Source organism: Haliaeetus leucocephalus, unplaced genomic scaffold (genome assembly GCF_000737465.1).
Source record: "Haliaeetus leucocephalus isolate CR32 unplaced genomic scaffold, Haliaeetus_leucocephalus-4.0 Scaffold206, whole genome shotgun sequence".
NCBI classification, from domain to species: domain Eukaryota; kingdom Metazoa; phylum Chordata; class Aves; order Accipitriformes; family Accipitridae; genus Haliaeetus; species Haliaeetus leucocephalus.
In genome coordinates this window covers 2,800,119-2,812,002 of record NW_010972642.1, presented here as the reverse complement: position 1 = coordinate 2,812,002, position 11,884 = coordinate 2,800,119, and the positions used below count along the sequence as shown (strand labels likewise).

General features: G+C 39.2%; 1 protein-coding gene across 1 annotated transcript in view; it reads left to right on the top strand.

Moving 5' to 3' along the window:
• The first annotated feature begins 342 nt into the window (after positions 1 to 342).
• PIK3C2G (phosphatidylinositol-4-phosphate 3-kinase, catalytic subunit type 2 gamma) overlaps positions 343 to 11,884 on the top strand; it is a 204,163-nt gene continuing 192,621 nt past the window's right edge. Inside the window, exons 1-3 of the mRNA XM_010566333.1 lie at positions 343 to 1,002; positions 6,920 to 7,002; positions 11,155 to 11,312. Coding sequence (XP_010564635.1) covers positions 343 to 1,002; positions 6,920 to 7,002; positions 11,155 to 11,312 — 901 coding nt within the window. The remainder of the gene's footprint in view (positions 1,003 to 6,919; positions 7,003 to 11,154; positions 11,313 to 11,884) is intronic.

The following is an 11,884-nucleotide window of genomic DNA, read 5'->3' as shown; positions in this document are numbered from 1 at the left end:
AATATTTAGATCAATTGTTTCAGGTATCCTGTTGCTGCTATTTAGGAGTTCAGGATAACAATAATAATTTAATAATAATATGTCTGAAAATAAGGATCAGGCAAAAGAATATTCAAGCTCCAGATGAAGAAAATCTTTCCACCCTGTGGAGAAAGCTCTAAAGCAAAAAAAAGACCAAAGTAGTGTACTGCTTTCATTATACTAGATATTTTGGGGTTTAACTTCTATTCTGTTCTTCATTTCAGTGGGTATGTAGCTCCAGTTCTGAACATTACTCTCTTGATCTTGGAACTATTGTAAGACTTTCCTGAGGATTAATAAGACCAAAGAGAAGAATCAGCCATGGCATACTTTGGGAGAGTGCCTTTCTCACACAATGAATTTGGTGAAGGACAAGCTGGGGACCAAGCATTGTACCCAATGTACCATTCTGGTTCTGCTGGAGAGGTCTGTTTAGGATTTGATCGAATAGTTGATGAAGTCAACAATGAATTTTTTTTTTATGGTTCATCACTTTCACATCATCGTGAAGAAATTTATTTCCCATCAGACATCTTTGGTCTGAATGTGCCTGAGCAGCAGTTTTGTGGTCAGCCTCCAGTTGCTTATGGCGAACTTTACCCTGGAAATCCTGTCTCTCCCTGGCAACAAGGCACAGTGTCACCAACACTTGGCTTCAGACCTTCTTTGCTGTCTGATTACAGAAACTTCTCTCTGGTGGATCCTTACCCCTACAGTCAAGAGAGAGAACTCTATGGAGGGAATAGTATAACTCCGGTCACAAATGTGTTTGATTCAAATGTGGAAAGAGGCAAAACAAATCTGAGTTTTCAGATAGGTTTTGACAGTGGAGATGCTCAGTGTCCCATTTTCTTAGACAACTATCCATTTGGACGAGAAGTGAGTGATGAAAGTGGAAATGGGGAAGCTTGTTTAACCAACACTTCCAGAAGATGCAACATAGGACCTACTTGGCCCAGCAGCTCTGAACATGACAGAGAGGTATTTAAATTTTCTTATATTAACAGTGCTTAAAGTTCTCGACTGTTGTTTGTGTCCTTGCACTTTGTGTATTCACTCATACTGATGCAACATGGATTAGAAGCACTTGATTTAAAGACCTTATGAAAAATATAACACTTATGCCTTGGGTGAAGCAAAAGCTTTTGCTCCTGTAGAGAGTTTTTGTCATGTGTCTCACTATTCAACTGGCCAAAAGCAACTGCAAGACTTGTTATTCACATCTTATTTGGTCTTAACTACTTCCAAAGACAGAGATGTAAGGAAGTGTCAGGTATGTTTTCCGATAATTGTGTATCTTGATTTCTTGGCAGTCAGAATTTCCCAGTGTTTTTGTACGTTTACAAGGAGGATGCCTTCAAACAAACTTTACGTGATTAGTTAAGAGGTTTTTATACAGTATGAAAACCTCTGAGCATCCTCTTCCTTTGATTCTAATATCAGAAGAGAACCCAGCAGACCATAAAAAATCACTTTTGAATGGAAGGTGACTACTGTGGCTAGCTAATGAGGATTTTATACTGGCAGAGTCCCTGTCCTACCTGTTTCATGTTTTAACCAACTTATACTTAAAATGTCAATGTATATCTGCAACTTACCTATTAAAAAAAGACTTCATTTTAAAGTAATAGGGCCAGTTCCTCACCTAATATGAAATGAAGTATCTCCATTGACTCTAATGGAAACTTGCCATTTTACACCAGAAGAGAATCTAGATTATGGTCTAGAATGCTCCAGTAGGCTCATTCTATGGCTCACTGAACCATAAAACTACCACAGAGGGATAAGTACAGAAATATAGAGTAAGATGTGTTTGAAAGAAATAAGATAACAAATCTTCATGGTCTGATATGAAACCTGGGATTCAAAATAACAATACATTATGCTGAATCTGTTTTTCTGTTAAGCCAGATTGTTGTCTCTGTGTCTAGTTTGGCTGACGTATCCTGATCATGTGAGTTTATACATACTATGTCCTGCATGCACTTATGTGTGCATATATAATTTTCTAAAAATAAACATATCTACTATAACTGTGGAAGCTGGATCCTATGACACATACTCTGTCTTTAGCTTTCTTTTTGAAGGAAATACTTTATCTTTTTTTCCTCCTTCCATCAGGTGTTCCTAGCTTCAGTCGTGGTTTTGCTGTTTTTAATAACGATGTCTTATGGGACTCCCATAACTCTCTCTGATGTTATATCTCTCCTCATTTTCTTTCTTTCAAAATCCTGACATAGAGAAGGAAAAAAAAAAAAAGAAAAAGATAAACCCTCCCTTTCCTCTAGTCCTTGTTAGCATTCTGAATCATTATAGGAATCCTGAAATATCTTACAGGATATCTCTGCACTGTTAATATTAAAAGACAGTTTAGGTTCACCTTTTGCTTTTAACTCCCAGTGATCACAGTATCATAAAGCAAAGGGGAAGAGACACTTGATTGACTTGTTTCTATGTCTGTAAATAGGGAGAACTATAGAAGTAAACATAGTCAGACCCAGACAGATGGGGGACGAGGAATATATCTGAGAACAGGCACTCTGAAGACTAATCCTGGGCACCACATTTTGGAAGTTCAGTGATGAATACAAAAGAGGAGGGGATGAATAGATGGAGAGACAAAAGGCTGTTGTTGCTTTTTACTTACAATGGGAAAACTAAAGCATGCTGACATCATGATGAAAAGAACAAGCCTTCTCATGAGAAAAGTAGAAAATAGTGGGATATAAATGAGCAGGAGGAGATTAAATTGTGGTATGGGAAGGAGAGGTGCTAGAGAAAGCAGGCAAATAAGAACAGGCACAAATGCTTCTGTGACAGAGGAGGAGAGAATTATAGGGGAGGGAAGAGCAGAGATGAGTGAGTCAAGGGCGACTACAATCAAATGTGTGGGAGGATTTGATTAAGTCAGGGAAGTATTTGAGCTGTTTAGCTAGAGGAGGAAGAAACAGGAGAGAGGAGAGAATTGATTTGTAGCAGAAAAATCAGTGTGGTCACAGGAATTCCTTCAGGGAGAAACAGCCATGTCAGGATAGAATGAGAGCCAAAGCAAGGGGTTGGCAACTGAACTTTGAGATGGTAAGAAAGGGGAAATAAGAGTGAAAGAAAGTGGAGAGAGGGAAGGGTAAAAAAGCCTGTGAAGAAGTAACTCATTGCTATTGGGCTGGGAGTTTTGGAAAAGACAAAAAGGGCTGCAGGGTGGCAGGGCTGATGCCGAGTAAGATGGTCAGAACAGTTGGAAAAGTGGAACACCACAGCAAAAGAAAGAGAACAAGCACAAATTAGATTAGTGAGCTCCAGTATGAGTAAATGATGCATCTGAGTAGTAGGAGATGAGAACCAAGACTGGAGACAGAGTGAAATGGAAAGGATGCTGAAACATGGAGATTAGCATTGAGATAGGTCATAGGTATGCAAGATGAAATACTCACATTGCTGAAATCATACTGTCATTCTGATCCTTAGCTCTTGAATGCAGTTGTACAGCCCTAGGCTTTATTTAATGCGTGCTGATCAAAATATGTCCAGTGTAGTAAAGAAAACGTTCATTTTCTCTGGTCTTTTCATCACCAAGATGGATGTTCAAAAATACTAAAGGAACTGTCTTTACAACATCCCTGTGAAAAGAGATTTTATTATCTCCATATAGAAAGAAAACTGAAATGCAACCTAAAAAGTAACCAATAGATTTGGCTGTTCCATCTACAATATTTAGAATCTAACATTTTCAGAATAACTAGCAAGATTCACTTTTTCACCCAAGCCCAGTCATCAGACCAAACTTTGTGATTTCAGTTTGGGTGCTCCAGAAGTGAGAAATACACAAATAGTCTTCATATTTGCAAAAGATGGTTCAGGTGACTTGAGCATAACGTGAGAAATCTGTGGATGGGAAAAGAGATTCCAGTCGTCCAGGGAGGCACTCTGTTACTTTACCCTTGTTGTCATCGGTTTTCTCCATACGCAATTCTCTGTCTCATTCGCTTCAAGCTTTCATATATTTGCAGTGAGTGGAGACTGGAGTCCTATAGAAAAGTAAAGTATGATCATGTAATTAATATTTTACCTTTATATGCAATGGGAAGAAAGTAAAGTTTCTGAACACCTGAAAAGAGAAATGACAAAACTAAATCTCATCCACATGATTCATCGATGGAGTTGGAACTATGTATCTACTACGTACACTCCTGCTATGAGAATGAATTTGAGTTAGTTAGCAATGGTATATTAATTCCCTCTGTGTAGACTATTACTAGTCTATGCAGGATTCTTGATTGCTGTTAGGATTCACTTAGAAATGCTGCCAGCAAAGGTGCAGAAGCAGAGGGCTTCTGTGTTACTTCTGTCTCCTGCAGGAGAGGGTCTGAATTCCAGCTTTGTCTGTCAAGCTCCTTTTTGCAATCCTTCAGTAATTATTTAATCACGTTCTTCTTCAAGCCACGAACTTGAGGATCCATACCCATGTCCTCATGGCCAATCGTCCTTTCCCAGTTTTGGCCCTCTCCTTGCTTAATTCCTCTCTCTTCCTCCTTCCCCAGTTCCCAGTTGTGGTTTTGCTCTTTTAATACCTTCAGTCCCATTCAATGTTGTGTCCCAGCCTCACCTTTTCTTACGTGTGGCCTAGTTTTCTTAGCTTTTCATTTACCTACTATCTCTCTTTTTCCATGCACTATTTCCAGGGCGCTGTACCTGCTCTGTAATAACAGAACTGCAGGTAGAAAAGGAGCCTTTTTGTGTTGCTGGAAGCAGCAGGTTTCCAGCCTTTCCTCCTGTGGGAGTCTCAATCCACTGCTCCTGTAGGGTAATCTTAAGTTATCCCTCCTTTGCAGCATAGGACTTGGGTGGTCCTTAGCTCTGTAGAGTCCTGTCAATCTCCTATTCCTCTTCCTGGCTGCTCACCTACTCCTGCAGCCCCTTCACTGGCAGCTCCCCACCGCAGCCAGAGCGCAGCTCCCCACCAGTGAGGCCCCAGGGAGAGGCACCAGACAATCCCTACAGCCAGAGACCTGGGCTGCAGCATCCTTCTTCTGGACCTCCATGTGGGTTAAAGTCTCTGCTGTCCACAGGGGCAGTTTCTGCACCCCATGATGAAGATTGTGCCATGTGGCTTGTCACCACCATCGCTGTGTAGTCTTCAGTGCAGGTTCTGGGCTCCCTTTGCACGCCTGCTGCAACAACTGCTGTAGCTTTACCTGCCTGCTGTGCTCTGTGAGCTGTGCTCCTGCTCCTGGCTGTAGACCTCACCCACAAACACAGCAGTGTCTCTCTGAGCTTGTTCCAGCTTGAATTCCTCCATCTGGAACATAGGGGTACACGACATCCCAGATGTAAACTTCCTAGAGCCTTGTCAATATATCTTTTTGTAAAACTGTCTACCCTGGTGTAAGTGTGATCAGGAATGGTTTTTCTTTGTTGTTGGGTTTTGTTTATGTTGGGGGGGGGGGTTATGACTACATAATTTTGGGAGGCCATTACTGTTACCAAATTGTTCATAATTTCTAAATAATGCGCCTCCACCAGAAGTTCTTATGACTCTGCTGAGGTGAGTTTGTAAGGTAGGTGTCTAACCAAGGTGGAAAAAATGAGCCAGTGGAGGTGCTATGTTTTCAGTGACTTTTGAAAGAGCTTTTTCAGCAGTCTTTACAATCAGGGGGTGATGGACAACTGATTTCTATTGCTAAATTTAATTTCACTCTCTTATTTCAACCCTCAGGGTTACCATTGTTTTTCCAACCAGACATTTCAATTTTTCTCTCTATTGATGATGCCCCCTTATTATCTTTAAATTTCATAAGTGCTTTCCTATTGCTTGTGCTATCGTGGTTAATGAAAATACTACATACAATGAGACCCAAGACTGACAGTATCTATAAAAGGTTTGTAACTTCAGAGCTTTCAGTTCTGCCATTGTGATCTCCCCACTAGCCAGCTCCCAATAGATATTTCCTCTTTTATACTTATCCCATCTTTTAAATTGTAACTAAAATTTCCCAGCCTGCATCTTTTCATGCATATTGCATGTCCTTGTCCAGAAAAAAACCCTTAAATTGTTTGGTTTATATTATTAATTTTTATAAATTTACATATTTGTATATAAATTATTAAAATTATAAAATACACCTTTTGCCATATCTCAGTTTCCTCTTCTGTGACGTGTCATTAGTTGCTTCTCTGTCTGAAGGGATTTAAAAGCCGGTGTCTCAATTGAGCCTTGTACATGTCTCTATGTACAACAGTAGAATGGGCTTGCAGATATAATAGTATTAAGCTCTTTCCTGGAGGTAATGTTCTGACTGAAGCGTACTATGGCAAACAGACAAGGGGGTGCTTTGACCCAAAATAGTGGCTCAGACCTGTGCTCTCCAAGTTTAGAGAAGGTATCTGGGGATTTTTCATGTTCAACAGAATACACTGGCTTCCTGTTATCTGTCTTAGGGACTTACCTGACAGGTTTATGGAGTTTGAAGGGATCCTAAGCTTCCTTCCAGGGCAGAAGGAGAGAAAATAAGGATTAAAACTCACTGCAGTATAAGTTTCGTTTTGTTCCCTCTCCCTTTTTTTAAACTAAGCATACATCTGCATTTAGAGTTATCTGTACTCTGACACTAGGTAAATTTTGAAAGCTTTGTCTGGAATTCCTTATATTCTGCACGGAAGGGAAAAAAATAATTGTTAAACCCAGGCTAGCTGATGCTTTGTGACTTCATGTTTTTAATCTGAAAACATTTAGAGTGCAGTCAAAATGGGTTATTTGTTCTTATTTGGAGCGCCATCAAGTCATGGTAGGGATAAGGTATGAAAGTTAGTTCTCATGGAACCAAATGCAAGGTTAGCCTTATGCTCCTGTTATCTGAATAATTGAGCTCTGTTTTTTCTGGTGTTTTTTTGGTATTTTTAGGCTACAGGTTGGTCTATCCAGCTGGTTGAAGCAAATCAAGGAAGTAATGAAAACACAGTTGCTTTTTGCAATGCAGTGGAGAAGTAAGTAACAAAAAAAACTTTATGCAGCCAACTATGACATTTCACTTATTTATATTAATCGGATTGGTTATCCCAGTGTATTGCGTCTGGCTGAGATGGAGTTAATTTTCCCCATAGCAGCCCTCATGGTGCCGTGTTTTGTATTGGTAGCTAGAAAGGTGTTGATAACACACCAGTATTTTGGCTACTGCTGAGCAAGTGCTCACACAGCATCAAGGCTGTCTCTCCAACATTCTCCCCTCACCAGTAGGCTGGGGGTGGGCAGGATCTTGGGAGGGGACACAGCCAGGACAGCTGACCCAAACTGACCAAAGGGATATTCCATACCATATGACATCTGCTCAGCAATAACATCTAAGAGAAATGAGGACGAAGGGCGTCATTTGTTACTATGACATTTGTCTTCCTGGGCAACTGCTACGGTACTGAAGCCCTACTTCCTGGGAAGTAGCTGGACATTGCCTGCTGATGGGGAATAGAGAATAAATCTTTGATTTTCCTTTGCTTCTGCATGTGGCCTTTGCTTTGCTTTTGCTTTTATTAAACTGCCTTTATCTTGACCCGTGAGGTTTTTTGTCCATCTTATTTTCTTCCCTTCCCCCATCCTGCTGAGGAGGGTAGTGACAGAGCGGCTTGGTGGGCACCTGGCATCCAACCAGTGTCAACCCACCACACCCTGCATTCCTGAACAGTACCATAATTCCAGTATCTACTTAAATATGGAAATGCTTCTAATTTTGGTTTAAAGATTAAAATCCACAAAGAAATGTTAATACAAAAAATATTTTCTCCCTTAGCTGTTCCCTTTATCAGTGGTAAGTACATTTAACTCTTCAGTGGTTTAGGTTTATAGTGTGTGAAACTTAAGATCCATTTTCTGCCATTGTCTTGGACAATATTAGTGCCTGTGTAGCTCGGAGCAGGAAAAAAGAATTGGAGGAACTGACTGACTGAGAACAGAATTAGTACATACTGTCATGATGAAAAGTGAGACTTAGCAAGCGACAAAACCTCCTTTAATTATTGTTTACCGTTACAGTTAATAGCATGGCTTAATGGGATAGAACTTTTTTTACTTTCTTAATCTTCTTCAGATAAAGAAATTGTTCTGAAATCCAAGAGTGCTAAGAAATACAAGTTTTTAGACCATCTGTGCAGATTCATTTTCCTTCGTAGATATTCACTGATCACACTATCAAGTTGTTAGCATAAATGCATGCTCTTTCCCCCAGGAAAGTAGTTGGAAAATGGAATGCTGTTTGGTTTTTTTATTCAATTAGACTTTAATGAATTGACTGTATTCAAGGTCAGCCAAGCCTGCTCCTCTTAAAAGAAAAAAAACAACAAAACCCAAATGCTAAAAACAGCAGTTTGATGTTGCCCCAAAATTAACAGTGAATATATTATATATTCATACAGTGTGGATGGTCAGCTTCAAAACATACTCATTCACATACATCTCAGTCGTCTTTTCTTCCACAGTTCATCAGTCTGGACCCCAACCCAATTCTACTAACATCAGATGCATGAAGGTACATTCCACATGTCAGGTTTTCCTCTCACATATTGAAATCTTGTAATGTCCAGACATTCTACATTTAACTTTGCGCTCTGATTATAGGAAAAGCTGTCTATTGATTTTTTTTTTTTTTTTTTTTGGGGGGGAATAAATGAGTTTATTTACAGGGCTAAAAAGATTAATAGAATTAAGCCATTCCTGTTTTGCATTAATTTGTTTAGTGTGCATCACTAGCAAATACTCTTAAAAAGAAAATAAAAACAACTTTTGGTTTTCTTCAATCAAATAAATGGGAAAGCATTCATAGGACAAAATGTCACAGCAAACAAAAGACCAAAAAATGTCATAAATTTGCAAATAACTAACATATTCAGTCTTGCCAAATGAGCATCCTTCCAGTCCCCAAAGAATCTCAATAACTGGCAGTTTTATACATCAGAGGCAAGTTGTGTAATTCAAACTCTGACATGCAGATTTGCACCTTAAGCATGTAGCTCAAATAGAAACCAATCATGTTTTTCTTTAGGTAATATTTGTACAGGTAGCAATTATAATTGAAACATTTCATTGTAAAGCAGTTTTCAAAATCCCTTTATCAGGTTACTTCTACAATTATGGACATAGCTATAGTGGATGTTCATCCATGGGTGGCTTCAGAATATATCCTAAAGTAAGCTTGATACCAAAAGATGCCAAGCTGATAGTCTCAGGGTTCAATGCTGCAAAATGCAGAGTTCCTCCACGTCCTACTGACTTCAAGGATGTGCTCTGCACTGCAAAGAAATACACAGCATTATGAAATGCTGTGAAATAACAAATCCCTATACATGTTAGTACTTCCTGCCTACGCTGAGTTGTTGCAGCACAGAAAGCAAGCAGCACAAGATTTTCCTCATGTAATACTTGTGTAGTACTTCATTTATGCCTTGGAAGACCTAACCTTTCAAAATTTTGCGATTGGCATGTTTCACTCACCTGCTCAGCCCCGAAGCCCTTTAATCACTTGAAAACAATAGATGGCCATAAATGAGCAACACTTTCTGGAACTGAATGCATTTTTATCTGAAAAGCATAAAAAGCAAATTTCTGTCCCCACATTATCCTAAAATATAGATAGTGTGAGGGTAGGGAAGGAGATGAGGTCTGCTTAGTTTCGAAATGACTGCCAGTAAGTTGAGGAGGGGCTTCATGCCCCATGTGTGTACATAGCCCATTAATCTGATGCTGAAGAAAGGGTAGTGAAGCTTCCAGTCTTACTCAGTCCTTGGCCTTACAGAAACAGGTTACAAGAGTGAATTTGGTGTTAGGGGAAAGCTTTATGTGTACCTTGATTACAAAGAAAATAGACTGACATCAACTACATAGGTCGCCAAAGTAGCCTCTGTAGTATAATGATTTTTTACTATGAGTATACATCTATCTCATATTGGAGGTATCGTCGAGCCTCATTTCCTCCTACCCCACTGAAACATCATGCCCCCTGGTTTTCATTATAAGAAATGGGCTGCTTCATTGGATTATTAATTTTGGAAGCCTGTTTTTTGGTTTTTTTTCCTTCCCATGCTATAGAAATACATGGCATAAAAGAGTAGCCCATACTGTTGTTTAAAAGACTTGGGCAGCAGCCCTGAAACAGGAGGTAATGTAGTAATGAAGAACTTTATGTGAGAGAACTGTGGCTCAAAATACACTTTAATCAGAGACAGTATAAAGCACTGCTAACTCAGAAGCTACAGAATGCTGCTTAAACTAACAAACAAAAAAGAATGCAATATGCTTGGTACAGGATGTTTGAGTTTAGCTACTAAGATATTCAGGCCAATTAGTGAAATTTAAAGCTTCAGCTAGTATTATATGTACCCTTACCTGCAGCTGTAAAGTGTATTTCCTTAAAAAGCAAGTTTAATCTCAGATGACAGACATAATACCTGTGACCAGTGTTCATTAGGAAATGGTACCTCAGGAAGAATTAGTTTCTGCAGATCTTTGGTAATTGGAAGGAGGAGGGGCAACATATTTTATAGGTAATGGTATATCAGAGGGACTCAATGACTGTAACAGTTGTTGCTCTCTGCAGACATTTGCATAAATAGTCATGGTTTTAGTAATGAGGATTTCAGATTGGATTCTAGAGCACCGTGAAAATAGGGACTTCTTAAGATTTTGCATAGAAAGCATGCTCCTGTATTCATTTTGACCAGCTATCCTAGTCACAGCTGTCTGTGCACATGCTCTTGGTTAGTTTTAAGTTAAAACTGTTATTTAAGCACTTATTTGAGCACTCTCATTTCTACCATGCTTGGTGTACACTGAAGTCTGTGTTTAAACTCCTTTTGGCTTCACTGAGGTCAAGCTGAGCAGTGATTCTGTGAAGTTCATGAAGATTCTACTGATTTTCCTATTGAGTAAAAGATGTAGTTATATGCACACTACCTGATATGTAGGTATCGCACTAATATATGAAACAAGGATTGAGGTGCTACTATTTTCCCCTCAGTTTGCACAAAATTTTATTCCAAACAGCTCTCTATGTACTATTATTGTAGGTATCTTGTAGCATTTTTGTTCTGTTCTTGTAAGAGAGTTGAAATGCATGCCTATTTAGACATAATTTCATCACATGTTCTTTTCAGAATAAGAAAAGCCTATCCTGCTTTTGACTTGAAGACAAACACCGGGAAAATCTGGAGTGTCACAACAAGGTACCCAGACCATATCCTTGGTGAATCAAAATTCAGAGTCAGTGTTTGGACAGATTCTTCACTATATCCTCTGCTTATTACACAGCATGGTAAGCGATTGAGGAGCCCACATCATTCCACAATTCAGTTCCATGCAGAAGATAACAAAATGCATTTGTTATCTGGAAAGATACTTGGAGAGCAAGCCTTACATGAGTCTTGAGTGCATGCTTTGTCAAAATTGCTCAGTATATTTGCTATAAAATTAAAATCACATTAAATACCAAACTTTGCTAATGTATAGATCTCTACTTTCTTTAATCACAGTTGGGACCAATTCTGGCAGTCTCAAATAGGCTATCACTCAGACTTTGATCTAGAAGGAATTTAAGCTTGTGCCTAATTCGAAGTGTAGGGGTAGTCCCAATATAGTCGTGGAACTTTTCATAGCCTTGACTCCGTTACTGAATCCAAGACTTAAGAGTCCGCAGTTCCTAAGACTCTTCTCCACCCAAGGTTATGTACAGGTCGGGGAAAGTACATGTCGGTCATAAAATGAAAGGAGAAATTCCAACTGCATGGATACAAAAGGGCAGTAATTAAGAATTGGAATAGTTTGCCCACAGAAGTTGTGGAGTCTCCATCCTTGGAGGTTTTTAAAGTCTTACAGGACAAAAACCTG